This window comes from Porites lutea, chromosome 11 (assembly GCF_958299795.1).
Source record: "Porites lutea chromosome 11, jaPorLute2.1, whole genome shotgun sequence".
Classification (NCBI taxonomy): Eukaryota; Metazoa; Cnidaria; class Anthozoa; order Scleractinia; family Poritidae; genus Porites; species Porites lutea.
The window spans coordinates 21,496,740-21,513,269 of record NC_133211.1 but is presented as its reverse complement, the minus strand read 5'-3'; the positions used below and the strand labels follow the sequence as shown (position 1 = coordinate 21,513,269).

Genomic DNA, 16,530 nt, shown 5'->3' with positions numbered 1-16,530 from the left:
CTCTTGCAATCAGAATCCAGCGCAGGCTTGGGGTCTGTACAAGGACATTACTTCAAAGCAGGGACAAAAACACAGTTACAAAGCGCCGCAAACAAGTCAACACAATTTTGCCTTGTTTTGACTTTTAGATAAAAATATTCCAACTTAGTTTTTTTTAGCTTTGTTACCTTGTCTCTCGCTGGGAACGACATCACAACACTTCTATAAAATTTAAATCACGAAAAGGACTTTTTGTTAGCTACATAAGTAAATGGCAACGTTGGATAAAAAGGCAAAACTGTTGCAAACGTAAAAGATGAAGACTCAGTGACTCATGACACAAAACAGAAGAACTTTTCCATGGTCTTCGTGGGTTGGTTCGCAAAACCACGCTAATAAGACTGCTTATAATACTATCTTAATGGGGAGACTCGTCCCAAATGAGATTAAAAGATAAATTATCGACAGCCGAAATATTTCGAAGGGCGAAGCGTGAGTAACAACTAAAACTCAAAACCAGGGTGTGAGGAACACACGCCGGCTTGTAATTAAATAAAACTGCACCTTCTATTAAATCTGTCTTCTCGGAGACGTAGTATTTTTTTTCTCCATTCTGCCTATAGCTTATCTAGTATTTCTTGTACGTTTTTGCTTTTATATATAAATGAAATACTAAGAACAGCTAAAATTTTAATGTACACCTTTTACTATGTCTCTTAACGTTATTATGTATAATGTCTTTCTTCAGTTGATCACATTGAACGTGGCAGTGGCCAACTCGAAAATCTATAAGCTACTTTGCTCGCCATGCATGGTACACATATTGGACTTTGTCAAAATTTACGGGTTTTTTTAAATTTTTGTTGTGTACAGTAATGCTATTAGTTAGATTGTGAGATATGTAATTTAAACGAAACAATAAAAATCTGTATTAATATTTGATACATCTCGCGTTCTTTCAGAAGATCGGTAGCTTCATATAAGAAATCAGTTACAAACAAAGCTAATTTGATCACAACGTAGGTAAACACTCTGTTTAATGCAAACTGTGATAAGCAGGAAACCCAGCGTCCCTACTTTTTTCAAATGTGTTAAATACAATGCATTTTAATCTTATCATATTTTGCCCATCTAAGCGTCTTTTTGGCTTTGTATCTTGGACTTGAGACTTGAAAAATGAATGAATGTTATTACATCTATGGGTGAACACTGAGATTTCTGGCGATACATAATAAATGATGACTAAACCAGACAAAACAACAAGCGAGACATCTTGCCCGACATGCTGAAATCCTGACAATTAGAGACAATGCTATTCATTTTATCCGTTTCACTCTAAACAATTTGCCAATTTGAAAATTTGCGAAAAATCCTAAATTTCACTTTTCGAAATTCATAAAAAACAATTGATACCAGGCAAAACGGTGAGTTAAGAAGTTTCATTCACATGGTAAAACCAATGGAATTTATCCACAGTCTCAAAAGTAAGAAAACAATATTCTTCTTTCGCCATATTGACTCCTGGAATAAAAGGGTTCAGAAGATTTATATTTGTGTTCAATGTATACAAATTTAATACACCCCATACTCTAAAGAGCTCTTTTAAAACTGTAGAGCGAGTTAGAAAATTTAACTGATTGTGTAGAAACACGGAAAACTGATGGCACTGAGGAGGGATATCACCTGTTTGCTGTGTTTGTAGCACATGGTGCAATAAACTAAACTATATTTAGCTCAGCTGTACATGCAGCTTTTGAATGTTTCATTTTAATAGTTACATTCATGGAATTTACTAACAAGCAAAAACGTGGCTACATTAGATACTCAACATTTGACAACAGGAAGGCTAACAAATACTACAGCAAAATAAACCAAACAGGAATATTCAGACATATTACTAATAACTATATTTAAACTATTATTTACCTAGCCAATTTCTTCTTAGATATGCAAATATAAATAAACAAAATCTATGTGGGGATCAATAAAATTGGCATCAGAGAGTCTGTTTTAATAATCTATATATCTCTCCATGTCACATCACAGCCGTGCACTTGGAGTAAAACAAAAAAAATCATTGTTTTCCTAAGTTTTCTATTTTAAAATCATTAATAGTTAGAGACCAGAATCTTAAGTGATGTTTGCTGAAAATTTCTTTGCTTATTCATGAAGGAAGAAATGAACTGATCAAAGTATTCAGCATGAAACAAATTCTCCTCATTTGGAACACAAAGAGTGTGTGAAGAATGGCGTGGAGAATGCCTATTAGTATATGCTGGTAACTCAATCAGTTGATCCCTTACTTACTCAGAGTGATTTAGTAAGAATTGCGATTTATAGATATTTGTTTGAATCACTGGAACTTCATCAGCAATGACAATCAACTTGCATTGGAAAGGAGGCCATCGCCTTAAAAGAGATTAAGCCTGAATCACAATGAGAAACTTGTCCTTTAATTAGGTTGTCTATGATTTTCTCTTGAGATTACGTCACCTAACGGTCAGATGATTTCAATTTGCAAGTTAAATGTTATCGCTGATGAAACTTGAATGATTCAAACAAAATATTGAAATGCTGGATAAAATCTCTCTGAGTTCAGTAGGAAGTTTTTACTGTCAAACTAAGAAAACCATGAACACCTGAAAAAATATTTCTGCAGGAATGCTGACTGTGTAATGACTATTAACAGCAAAGTTCAGGATAAACAAGCAAGCCTCAAAACGACATTAATAACTATTGCTGTTTGCAATTAAGTTTTCTCGCACCTTGCTGGCTTTTTCGCACAACATAAAAACAATTCCATAAGAATTTCACGTTATATGTGCATTGGTGTTAGGACTTGATATGGTAGTCAGTAGTTAATAAATAAAAAAAAGAATAACAATAAAAAGAATTAGCTGTGTTCTTGAAACTTTGCAACCCTTTTGTTTGAGAGAATACGGCTTTGTTTGCAGCATAAATTGAACAAAAAGCAAACAACCAGGGGTTTCAATAATTTAATTAAATTTAGACAGTTTTTATTTATTTTTTATTCATAATTGAAGATATTTTATATTAATAAAATAATTTACATGTAAAGCACATCTATTTTCTTAACATGTCTTCTTCACGGCACAGCTGTAATACCTATAAGAGGCATCCCCATGAAGGCAACCTTGGGTGATGTGAAATATAGATCTAAATAAGAACAATACTCTGAAGTACAAAAACACGAGTACCTCTTTTTACTCAGCAGAGAAACAATATATTAAAAATATATCAAAAAGTTTTTGAAAATCCTCACTATCTTTTATTTCCTAAGCAACTACTTCCAAACTTGGTAACCTATACCTCTATGGTAACCAATATAATATCTTACCCTCTGCAGTCAACAAAGGTGAGAAAGATCTTTTGTCAGTTCAGTAAGAAAATTACTTTTAAGTCATGAAGGGGATTCCAGCTGTTGTGATCTTATAAATACAAACAGCATAAAAGGTTTACTCAAATTTAAAATGGCATGCTTGATTAATGTCCAGTCCAAGCTGTCCATTGCCCCACAAGATCACATTAAAAAACTAATGTACAGAAAAATTAACATGATCCTCTGGCAAAACCTTGTCATGGGTCCCCCTCCTGGGACCCATGACATGTGTGTTTGACAAAAAAGGTGGGGAATTTGACACCATATGGGACTGACAGTGAAGACTATTTTCAGTGGATTACCTCAGGTTAATGGCAATTATGATGCAATTGAAATCATGGCACTGAGACTGAAAACAAGGTGGGGAAGTACAGTACACTGAACCAACACCTCAAGCCAGGGGAAGAGAATTGGGAATGCTGATAGGAGTGCAGCAACTCAGACCTGAGACAATGCAAATTAATGATCTTTGTGGCAGTGACTATCACTCATACATTACAGCCTGCTACAAAAGAGGCTGCTCCAGCTGAACAGAAAACCATGGGTGCTTTCCATTCAGCCCAAACGGAATAAAACGGACCATTTCAGTCCAGTTCAACCCGAATATTAGGGACCACATTTGAAGATGGTCTTCTTTGACCGGTCCTACTGGACCAAAATGTCCATTTCCATTTTACATAATGATTGTCTCCAATATGGCGCTTCTGTATCCTGATAACAAGTACAATAACCAAATGCACAGTGGCTTGAGTTGGGTTGAGTATTTGCAACCGGAATATACTGTTGTATTGGGCATGTAGAATTTCTGAAATTTTAAACCAACATTTTTGTTGAATGGGAATAAGCGTCCCAGAACAGCAGTCAGAACAACTAGGATGAATCATCCACAGTTGTTGACCAACAGAGGCTGTTATAAAACCTCTGCTACTGCGAAGTTATTAAAATAAGGTACTCCCCAGTTCCTGCTACTAAAGGAATGCACCTCAACAAGTTGCAAAAGATTCTTCATTTCCCAGGGGGAACCCCACTATGTCAGCTATACAAAGATATGTGGCCATGGGGTGCCTAGACTGAAAAACAGTCCATATTTTTGCGTTTTCAAGGACGCGGGGATAGCCTGGGGGGGGGGGGGGGGGGTACTTTAGGAATTTCTGGGTGGGGATGTGCCGCTGGGACCCTGGAACCCTTAACCTATACCAGAGCTAGTTCAGCTGAATTTTGCTACCCTATACTAAAGTAAACTCCCCAAATCCCCCTATCCTAGAGTAGCTGTTTCCCTTATCTAGATAAAATCTTCAACCAACTGATCAGTTTCCTGAAAAATGATACCCTATTCTAGACCCAAACGCTCTGATTTACATACCCTATCCTAGAGTAAACTGCTTGAAAACCATACCCTTCACAGCGGCACATACCTATATAGCCCATATATGGCAGTACCCCTCCCCCCTCCCCCGGGGCGGATCTGGAATGAGGCTGAAAACAGAGAGCGAGATTGGGGTCCTACGGGCGTGTGAGGCTCGCGCACTTCGCGCGCACAAGACTCTTACGCCACGTTTTACCGATTTCTTTACTGATTTTGAGAAAAAAACCGACTGTTTTGCAGTCTATGGGGCGCCAAAGGGTAGTGACAGTTTCATCTCCGATCGAGGGTGGATTTTAACCGTTTGAGTCTGTTTTGCGCGCTACAAGCGGATCGGGTTGGTAATAGCGAAGAAAAAAAAAAGACGTATTCTGGTCTAAGTTGGTTAAGGGTTTCAGGAATCATGAAACTAAGTACCGTCCACTGCCCCGCAGGTCTTCATGAAAGCGTTCATAAGAAAAAGAAAAATTCCTACCTTCGAATAGCCGAAAGATTCCGCATATGTAAAATTGTACTTCTTCTTTTTTCTCTTCCATGGTCCATACCAGCAGCTGCGATTCTGATGGATTTGTGACATTGATCAAATTCAATTTAGCAGCTCGTTGGACTGAAGCATTGTTTGGCTTGCCGTCTGAACAAGTGACTTATCTTTTACCACACAAAATGTGCAGGGAATTTCCTGAGTATTCTAAATCTAAACATAACGTCGCAAGACAGATATTTTCCAAGAAAATGACGAAAACTTAGGCCACGCTTCGTACTTGAATCTGCCGCCATTTTGTTGCCTACACTAGTTACCAATCTCCAAACGGTTACGTTAGCCAACGAGAACAAGCAAAAACGTCAAAACGGACCTGTACGTGCATCACACTTTGCCTTTACTGTCTCTTCACTAAAAAATGTCTAATTTCACGATTCATGGAGGGCGTAACCAAGCGACGACAATTTTTTGTTCTTCACTTTCTATTAAAACTTGATTGCGGTCCTCAAGAAATCATCTCCAGGGAAATTTGCCTACATTCAAGACGTCCTTTGTCGGATTTAATGGGGCGCGAGACGAAGACCTCTTGCGACCTAGTCGCTCGGTCGGCCGCTTCGCGGCCCAAAAGGCTCGCTTCGCTCGCCTAGAGGTCGACTTGTAGCAAGGCTACCTACATTCGGACATTTTCAGCAAACTGGAACTGATACGCGATAAAGTTCGAAAAAACGCGAATGTGACGTTCGCTAACGTCGTCGTCGTTGATGCTAAGGCTCCGTATTTTTGGCAAGGCCAAACCACGTCAACAGGGACTTCTCGCTTTAAAAATGGGAATGAGGTTAGACAGGGTCATCAATAGCCTGCTTCACAGCCGTTCTTTGTGTCGCCACGCAACAAAGAACAGCTGTGGAGCAGATTATTGTAGGTCGATGCCTGCTACGCAGGCTAGGTCATCAAAGGTCGCCAGAGCTAACTGGGCGGCGGCCTCTTGAGCCCTCTAGTCTAGTTCTGGCCCCCGCCCTTGAGCCCTGATAGCAACATGGAGTGTTTGTTCGTCTACCGCTGGTCTGGCTAGGGCCTTGTTTTTTGTCATCTTAGTGGTATTCTCTGTTTCGCTAGGAAGTTATTACATTGAGAAGGAATTGTGTCACAGACCGCAAATACAGGCACCTCTCATCGATCGTGTCCTGCGGCGATGCCAGGCCGACTATTTTCGTAGGTTACAGTTGTCACTGTCACGTGATGTGTCGTGGAGGAGTTATAACCTTCCTGCAGAAAGACAGCAGCCACAAATCGACTGCGATCCACTGCCATAAACAATACACGTATTTCACGGGTTGAACAAATCAGTTTTTTAAAACCAAAAGAAAACTGACGAACTTGTTTAACGTTAATACACCAGCGCCATGATAGTTTGCCTGATGAGCGCGTTCTGCTCGCGGGCTACATGACGGCGAGAAATAAGGGGAGTGACATGCTGGGATCTGTATATTTTGGGGGGCTAGTAGGAAACAAAGCGCACTAATTGCGCAAAAATGCCGCATAAACGCTCTTGGAACAGCTAACAGCATTGGGTTAGAAAATTCTAAAACAAATGAGCTTCTTCGAGTGGGTTCTAAGTCTCCTTCTCAGCCACTCTGGCTGGAGTCATGCAAGCTACGGCCCGAGCTACTTACGGCATTTAAAGCCCTACAATACTAAAACGCCTTGTTGGTGTATAGAAAATTTCAGTTCTCAACCTTGCGCTCCACGTCCTCCCCTTCAGTCGGAGTAACCACTATATGAGGTCAGCGGTTCGCAAATAAGACCATCGTATAAAAAAGGGCAAGGGGTTGGACATCGGGGCGGAGCCTCCCCGCTCAAAACTTTTCTGGGGAGAGGGCGGTGAGCGAATTCTGTACAGTTGCTGTTCATACTATACTAGCTTTTTGTGCCGGTATAACGTAAACATAGCCTAAAATAACAAAATTACCAGCGTAAAGAAGAAAAAAGTGAGGGACAAGTGGAACTGGAGAGCTACTGAATACTCAGTCTGCAACAGTCTACTGACTTCGTCAATAGAGCGGTTTTCATTTGAGTGTCGAAAAGTAATTGGTTTTGCACTTTCTACACGATGCGATTGGCTTAAAAGATTCGCGCCACCTTTTCATCCAATCAGAAGTAAAACCAAAGCCAATTGTGACGCGCTCGCATGCATTTTCCCGCGCTTTGCGTCAGCCACATGTAATTACTTCGAGTTTTGATTGGTTCAATGTATTGTCTGTGTCCTATGTGATTGGCCAGAGTAATTACTTTGGTTTTGGTTTTACGACACTCAAACGAAAACCACTCTAATTAGCAGAAGTACACAATGAACGAGATCAAGACTTCGTATAAAACTCTAAAATTTATTCATGTTTTTCCTATATTTTGAAGGCCCGAAGGGCCAGAAATCAAGGAACAAAAGCTTATAACTTACAAGCCGACCGAACTACGAGTGAATATTATAGAATCTGTTCATAGCCTCTGTGACATGACATATGGTACAAAGAACTAGAAAATATTTATTTTGTACCATATTGAAGTATTTAAATTGATTACATCGCACAATCCGACAAATAAATTACTAGTGCTAAATAAGTCGGTAATGGAAATAACAATCAATATTATCCAGAAAGCTTCAATTTTTTTTTCGTGGAGGTCAAGGTCTCATTCGCAAAATTTTTTACAATCATTGATAATGCACGAGTAGGCTAACTGCACCTTTCTACCATCGTCATGTCGTTAACCCTTTAAGCCCTAAAAGTGATCAGCATTAAATTTCTCCTTGTAATATCAATGCTTTGTAAAACAGAGTGGTCATGAGAATTAGGGACATGATCACACAAGATGAATTTGCTTGATATCTTATCAACTTCTTCCCACTACTTCTTAAGGAAATGAATAGGGGCAACAAATGAGAATTAAAATTTTGATCTTAGGGTATAAAGGGTTAAACTTCTAGTCGAATGACTAGTTCCAACTTAGGCGATAATTGCCTAATGCGTATCACGTATGATACAAAAGATGTCGCTGGATTTTTAAAAAAAAAAAACGCTTGAAAATCGTACGACATACTGCAACCACGAACAGAATTACACGAGCGAAGGTGTATGTAATTTTGGCACCGAAAGAGCTGCGTAAGTTACAAATTTTTGAAACTTACATGCGACAATCGACGGCAAAACCGAGTCGCATCATCTACCTTTAAAATCGGGGAGTGTTAGCCTCTTTTTTGAATTACGGTATGAACTATTCCCGACAGAAAATGCTCTCGAAGAGCTTTCACAACAAATAAATAAACTTCGCTCAATGAGGCCGTTTACACACCAATCAAGGCACTCCGCTGAATTGAAACGGCAGCCTCAAGTTAATCGTTAAACCTCACTTGGTACGAATTTAAAATCCTCGAGTGAGAAGATTCAAATGACAGCAATCAAGCTCTGGCTCTTATAGCCTGTGCCAGGATCTCGGTCAGTGCAGACGAGCGAAAAAAGTGAGCGAGCAGTGAAATAATGAACGAAGGAAAGGAAAGGCTACTACTCCGTCTCTCCCCAGCCCCCACGCGGTTTTCGCGCGTCTTTTCTCGATCCGCTTTCCCCACTATCTTGGCGTCTGGAACAGGCTATTTCTCTAATGGCACTGCTTCATCATAGCGAATTCTTAGGACAAAATCTGGACGTTTTCTTGTCCTGCATTAACGTTCTCTCTGGCGTGAGGGTCAACGACTAAGATACAAAGGGACTCCGAGGATCTATCCTTACTGCTAATTTACGCCATTCTAACAACAGCTTATAGATACAAAGGCATCTTCGAGAGAAGAATACTGGTTTTTTGGGATCCGAATTCTTTGAAAAATATTTTTACCTATATACAGGCAACGTTTGTTCCTCTGATTTCCGTCCAAAACATTCGGGAGCGACCTCTACTATGTAAAAGTTATAGAGCTCCCAGGCAAAGCATATACCCTGCGAGCAGGGGTTTCTCTCTTGCATGGCTTTTCGCGTTTATAATAGCCTGCGTAGCAGGCGCTTGGAAGTAGTGGGCGAAAGAGAGAACGGGCGCGCGCGTGGGAGACACGCGAGGGTGAGGGAGCTACCTCTCCTCTCGCGTGTCTCCTTCTCGCGCGCCCGTTTTTTCTTGTGCCCACTACTTCCAAGCGCCTGCTACGCAGGCTACGTTTATGAAGTCATTCGCGTGGCTTGTCTGTTACGTAGCTGGTTTCGCCGCCACGCGAACGACTTCGTAAACGCTAAAAGCCATGCGAGAGAAACCTCTGCTCGCAGAGAACAAAGCTTATAGTTGTAACGTATAGTTGAAACGCAACCGATAGTCAAGGAACTTGAAAGTAAGTTGTTGGTCCTCAGTGAATCCACTTGGGCTTGGTCAGTGTCGTCCAAAGAGCCTAATCACACTTACACGACTATCAAATAACACTTGCGATGAAAAGTAAGGTCGTTCAGAGATGTTCTTCACAGTAACACTGATCAGTGATGACATGTATTTACCATTGGAATGCTAGGTTCTCTAATTATTACAGTCTTCTGATGAAAAATAATCCTGAAAAGAATAAAAAGGATGAATCAGTTACAGGAGGAGGGTGTCGGTTCCTGCTCATCACCATTAACAATACCAAAAAAAAAAAAAAAATTCGATAAGCCCTGTATTGTTGCTGGTAGTCAGGCTAGTGGGGCGCTTATTCGGAAACGCTCCTTCATAAATACGGGAATGCCAAAACAGAATCCTAGCCAACGACAGTGATACCGGTGGCGACATTTAAGTTATGCTTTTCCTTTTTTCCTTTTTCTAATGCTATCAAGTAACACTACCGTCATGTGATGCCAGACACCCCATACAGGAATTTACCTGGGCTGAGTGGTTCAAAAGGCGATTAGCGTAGATAAAGGGGTTACAGTTAATGCAGGATTAGACTTAACTCGGCCCTTGAAGACTACGCCAAACACAAGAATACTGACTGCTGCTACTTACTAGATTAGGCCAAGCGGCGAGGCTATGGTTTGAGTCACGTAATTTTTCTGTTTCCTGAGGATACAGATACTGAACGCTGGGGACCCGATGGACGAGACGCTGCAGATCTTTCTGCCACGCTTCTTCTTAAGTTTGCTTCATCGCTTCCTAACCTACAGAGAGAAAAAAAGGACAGTTCAGAAGGGTGTCACGCACCCGATACTGATTAACCTGTTTTTCACCCTCTTTTTTTACCCTACTCCCTTCTAAAGAGGCCTTGTTTAACGTGTCACAAAACATTTTTCACATTTTGTCCTTATAAAGCGAGTCGCAAGCGTCACGACAACGTCATCTGCAACAGAAGACACATGAACGCCCAGCACCGTGGGTACCTCAAGCTTGGGTAACTCGGGGTACTGCAATGTCCACAAGTATAGCTAGTCCAACAAAGAAACCAAAGACACCCCAACAATCGACATTTAAAATAGATACGTCTAAGATGAGCGCAAAGCTTGAGAAAATGGCTCACAGAACTCAAACACTTAACGAAGACGAAAGATATAAATTTCTATCAGGAAAAGATTTCAAAAAGACACAAAAAGCCGTTTAAACAATGTGGACTGCTTTTTGAAGAACATCTATACAAAAACACAAAAGATCTGTCTGCATCCTAAACTACTGGGAAACTGGAAAATGTTTCTGTGTAGAGGTAGGCTTGAGGATGTACGAGCTTGGAAATATTTTGCATTAATATTTAAACGATTACAGAACTAACAGATCTCAGAGTCTTGGGTTTTGGCAGATGACACCCTCCGAGATATGCAAACTATTATACGAAAGCCGAATTATTAATTTCCAAACACTTGAGCTCACAAACAATCATTTTAACAATTCAATACTAACTTTCCAATCCACAAACTACGGGGAAAATAGTTGTGAACGGAACAAGAACAATAGCAAGTATGTTGGACTTGAACGTATAATCCACATCGGTATCCACTACACCATCAAGGGCTAACTGCCGACACCGGTTAATGTTACGTACTTTACATAGCATTGATCATTACATTACCGAAAGCTAGTCATTTTTAAAAGAGTGCTTAGCCCTCATCATTGTTCTTCGGTGCTAAATCTTGTATTCAACTCTATTCCTTGGACAACTGTCTCTTACTATGATTTCCCCACTTTTCTCCAAAATCTGCCCTATAAATTAGCATAAATGGTTCTCTCCAACGAGCATAACGTTGTGTGATAAACATAATCTGTCCAACCTGATTTTAAGGTATTCATTCTAATCACAACGCAGGGAAAACAGGTAAAAGCTTTCGGCGCGCCGTTTTCTGGGCTCGTTTGAGTATGACTGGATATTGGTCGCCTTGGATACCATTGACCAATCATAACTTAAGCTTGTCAATCCAAACAATCTCAGAGATGTTTGCGCAAAAGGTTGTATCCATTTCCCCCATAGTTTGTGGATTGGGGAACTGACGTACCGTACTGAAGCACTCTTTAGTTTGGGTTCCTTTCGAACAATTTTCTTGCTAAGGTACAACACCCACTGCTTCTGTTCATCAGCTGTTTGTGCAAGAACCAAGAGCTCCTTTGCAGAGATCAGATCCATGTTCACTAAATAAAAATCATGTCACAACTGTTTTATCAAACTCAACTGGCTCGGGTACCAAAGAAGAAAACTAAGTGAATTTGCTTTAATAACAATATACAGGGTTCCTACAGATTTTTGAATCCAAAAATCAAGACTTTTTCCAGACTTTTTCCAAAACAATAATTTATTTTCCCAGACTCGTGGTTATCAAATAAGTCAGACCTTAAAAAAGCAGCAAACAAAGCCTTTCTTTCGATGCACTGCAAACGTACGGGCGAGATTGAATAAGATTTGACCAAAACGATAAAAAACTCCCTCATGAAGCACTTGTTGTAGCTCTCTACTTTTCAGGTTTGGAAAATTGCTGCGCAAATTTCAAGATTTTTCAAGAATTCAAGACTCTGTACGAACCCTGACTATAAAATTCGTTTAGCGTCTTTGCCATTGGGCTGCGGCAGGTGAACTCTCTTTGGGATCTACAGGGTTGGATGAAGCAGTTCTTCTCATGATCTACCAACACAGCACTTGGGTAAAATAGTATCGTAGTAAAATTAGGTTAAGTCATATTCCAATGCATTGTAGCAGTTTTTAGTAGATCTTTTGCCCTGACGCGTTGACGGTACTTCTAAAGTTATTAATCAGAAGTTCATTCATTCGCAATAGTTACGTTCAACATGGGCATACCAATCCCTTTAGAAGAGTTGTCATACTAGAGGTACCTTGCAGGATCATCCATTTAAGTTGGCCCTTGTTAAACATGTGTTTTTAAAATAGCCTTATCAGCATTTTATCAACACTTGAAAACTCGTTAGTGCCAATTATGCAAAACAAAACAAAACAAAACAAAGAAACGAGGGATCCTGAATTCGCTTGAGCCCTCCTCTGCTATTTTACTGTGCGGACAAATGACGATTTTTAGAGGCTAAAAACCATAGCTGCTAGCAATTAGTTGTTCAACAGAACCAAGCACGGAACGACTTATTTAAGATACAGTGTGTTTCCGTCTTCGCAATTGATAACGATTTGTTTCAGTGCATCCTTTGTATGGTTCAACGTTCCTCCAACTCAAAAAACTAAAAAAGTGATGGCATTCTAATACTTACCATTACACATGGTGATACAAGCCTCTTCTCTATCTACATGGTCCTTGTGACACTTCATATGACAACCTGGCATGGTAAAACGTATCAAACAACAGTAAGCAAGTGCATGATTAACCGGGCAAATAGTTTTGGAGCCTCGATTTATCTCAAGACCATCCCTCAGCCAGGACAAAACAACCCAAAATATGTAATGTATCCCGCGCAGGATATATTAAAATCTGGTCAAAGCTTTGGGATAACTTTTTAGCCAATAGCAGCGCGGATTTTATCATGGGAGGCTGCGGGACCACGGTTTTTCCGAAGCTCAATTAGCTTCTGACTTGTCTTTAATCTTCCATTATTATTTATACGCACTCGCGCGGGACTGGCACAAAAATTACGATGAAAAGGAAGCAGAGAAAGAAAAGAAAGACTTGCCTTTTTCCTCCTTTCTGCCCAATCCCCCCAACCCTTACCTAGTACGCGAGTCTCCCGCGCAGCGCGTCCCACGTAAACACTTAAAAGCAGACACAGTAGGAGATAACTGGGGACAAGACAAGGTTAGCTCTAAACCTGGGTTCACTGTAAAAATGGCATATAGCTTGTCCTGGTAACAACTCGGCTCAACTTCGTCCAAAGATCTTTTCCCTTTCCGGTCCCTCCCATTTTCTAAGGAAAAGCCCTGTGGACGTCGGGACAAGGTAAAGCTCGACCTAACATAAAAAATAACTGCTTCAAAGCAGCCTGTGTTCGAGACGTTTAGATTTTCAACAGATCTTAAGCATTCGTACTGTTACTTACGTTTACACTCTACAGCCGGGGGAGGTTTGAACATGTGCCATAAAGGTTTGCTACAAGAGTCACAGTTGGTGGGCATGTGAAAGTGCATAGGAATAAACTGATGCCTCATGTAATTGATCGCGTTCATTCGATCCTGAAATGAAGAAGAACCAAGATAAGATGAAATAAATCAGATATCGGACGGAGTGTTTCTCCTGTTATCCGAACAACGAGAAATGGGTTAGAAGAGCGAGGCGCAGCCGAGATTTTTTGACAGACAGAAATTCCTCCTGACATCGGTTAAGAGCTCGAATTTCATTAGAAACTCGTTATTGTAATCAATATACCAGGCACTTCCTTCCTAGTTCATCTCGTGCTTACTCCACTAGCTTTTTGTAGGCGAACAGATCAACAGTGAGAATGAGGAAATCAAGAGTGTAAGTTCATTACTTAACCCTTTCAGTGTTGGAGTCAATAACAGACACATGTGACCTCTTCAGCAATATTGTTTGTTGCTGCTGTTGGTTTGTTACTTTGTTGTTGTTTGTTTGTTTGTTTTAGTGTTTTACAAAATAACATTTGGGGATTTAAAGCATTTTGAAGTTCGATCGTGACAATGATCTAAGGCGTGGATATACCGCTTGGAAGTAGTGGGCGAAAGGGAGAACGAGCGCGCGCGAGGGAGACACGCGGGGGGGGGGGGGGGGGGGGGGGTGAGGAAACTCCCTCTCCCCTCGCGTGTCTCCTCCTCGCGCGCCCGTTTTTTCTTGTGCCCACTACTTTCAAGCGCCTGCTACGCAGGCTAGCGTGGATATGGTCTCGTAATTTTGTGTGGCTCAGTGCCACAAAGGTAACTAGTATTACAGGCATCTTACCTCGGGTTGTTGTTCCTCTTTGTCTTTTTCCACAGGATTTATACTCTCCGCCTCATTCGCGTATAAAATCTGTAAGTTAAATAGACCTCTGTAAGGCACCTTGTATATAGATCCCGAATCAAGTTCGTTTTCACGCGATCAGTAAGGGACATGGGTGTAACTAATACAGAGTAAAGCAAACATAAGAGATATTGGAATAAATAAAGAGTCTCGGTGGGTCTTGACGTTGCTTTTAGCAGGCGTAAAAAGGCCAAAAATTTCAATTTTCGGCTGATGGACCGTATAGTATTTCAACTTTTCGGGAAGTTCCTTAGAGATTCACAACGATGGAGTTTAATTTTGATCTTTTCAATCAACTGACTTTTATTTTCAAATGTCTGTTAACAGTAACAGAGAGCAATTTTAAACCACTGGCAATAAAAAAAATTATTAACCGTGAATCGCAGATACCTCCATACCACCTAGACGCACTTAACCCTTCCCATGAAACAAACACTGCAAAACACAACTGTTCAATGCAAACGTACAAACCTGAAATATTCTAGGAATATCTTTAGCATCAGCACGTATGACATCACCTTGCGTTACTGACCTCACGTGGAATAACTTACTACAAAAGAAAGTTTGCAAGAACTTTTAAGCAACTCAAACGCTGCGCAAGCAATTCATCATTAAACTAAAGCGGCTAGTTGGCCACTTTGAGGCTGTTCAGGAGACTGGGTCGGTTTTGTATCAAATTACACTATGTGTTCTATTAAGGGTTCCATGGGACTGTTTTTTTCCCCGCGGTACATCGTAATAACCAATAAAAAATGGGGTAGTATCCCAAAAAAGTCGAAGTTGTGCGAAGTTGTGCAACCTCGAAGTGACCGACACCAATATCAATGCACACTCACTCATCGAGCGAGCAAACGAAATACAACCCTGACCCTAAGCGAACTAAGAAAATTCAAAAAGGAAAGGGCTGAAACTAGAAAAAGAATGGAGAGTATCAACAAGAACGAATGTAACGTGTGGTGTCGTGACTACTGGATAAGGTATGAGATTAACACAAGAGCAAAAACAAACACTAAACGTAACTGGTGATTCAAGAAATGACAAGGCGATTCAATGACAAGCCCAAATTCTTCGCAACGGCGATTTTGGATACAAGCACTACATAATTTATCAGGAGGGGAAACACTTGACTCTTTAATTCCTAGACCAAGTAATGACAAGAATAAAAAATCATTTGACATCCTAAGGGTCTGTTTACATGGAGGTGGGGGACCCCAGGTAGGTGAGGTAATCCGCTTTGGTGGGGTAACCCGCCTGTCCATATAATCTCCCATTTTAATTTGATCACGTTAACATGATAGGTGCTGTGACCCGCCGCATGTTACCTCACCTATCTGGGGCCCCCACCTCCATGTAAACAGGCCCTAACTTTGAAAAATTTACGAATATTACCATTTAAATATAACCTCTGGTAGAAATTTGCACAGTGCTTTTTATTTTTACGGACTTTCCAACAAGAAATTTCAATTGTTTTTTGTCCACCATTAAACTGACACTACGATGGTAAGTCATGGTACGAATTTTCAGTGAGTCACTCAAATTAAGGACTATTACACTTACCTAATTTCTAGAATTATAGAAGGTGTTGAACTACTTTTGTGATCAGCATCAGAGTTATAGAAGAAAATCTTACGACTGCTAACAACTAAATACTGCAAGAAAAAAGCACGCGGATAATTATCAATATGTAGCTTTCTAAGAAGTGGTTAAACTGGAAGGTAGTTAGAACTCACTTGTCTCTTCCAACCATATCTTTTGATGTTCTGTTTGTTTGGAATCGACACCCAACCTTCCTTAGGTAAATGGGCTGAAAAGAATTAATAAAAATAAATTAACATCCAGAGAAACACAAATTAAGCAGTTATCTGATACAGCATTATAGTTCCACATATGTAACTGACTTGAGGTTTGACTCACAAGAAATTTG

The 16,530-nt window shown here is 40.4% G+C and overlaps 1 protein-coding gene across 2 annotated transcripts in view; it reads right to left on the bottom strand.

The window, feature by feature from the left end:
* Window positions 1-7,587: 7,587 nt before the first annotated feature.
* The window catches only part of LOC140953120 (rho-associated protein kinase 1-like), a 32,017-nt gene continuing 23,074 nt past the window's right edge, over window positions 7,588-16,530 (bottom strand). For both annotated transcript variants that reach the window (XM_073402624.1, XM_073402623.1), the window contains exons 37-45: window positions 16,337-16,410; window positions 16,164-16,255; window positions 15,078-15,156; window positions 14,547-14,615; window positions 13,693-13,825; window positions 12,913-12,978; window positions 11,700-11,832; window positions 10,228-10,379; window positions 7,588-9,798 (exon numbers count right to left, since the gene is read on the bottom strand). In XM_073402624.1, coding sequence (XP_073258725.1) covers window positions 10,262-10,379; window positions 11,700-11,832; window positions 12,913-12,978; window positions 13,693-13,825; window positions 14,547-14,615; window positions 15,078-15,156; window positions 16,164-16,255; window positions 16,337-16,410 — 764 coding nt within the window. In that variant the 3' untranslated portion in view covers window positions 7,588-9,798; window positions 10,228-10,261. The remainder of the gene's footprint in view (window positions 9,799-10,227; window positions 10,380-11,699; window positions 11,833-12,912; window positions 12,979-13,692; window positions 13,826-14,546; window positions 14,616-15,077; window positions 15,157-16,163; window positions 16,256-16,336; window positions 16,411-16,530) is intronic.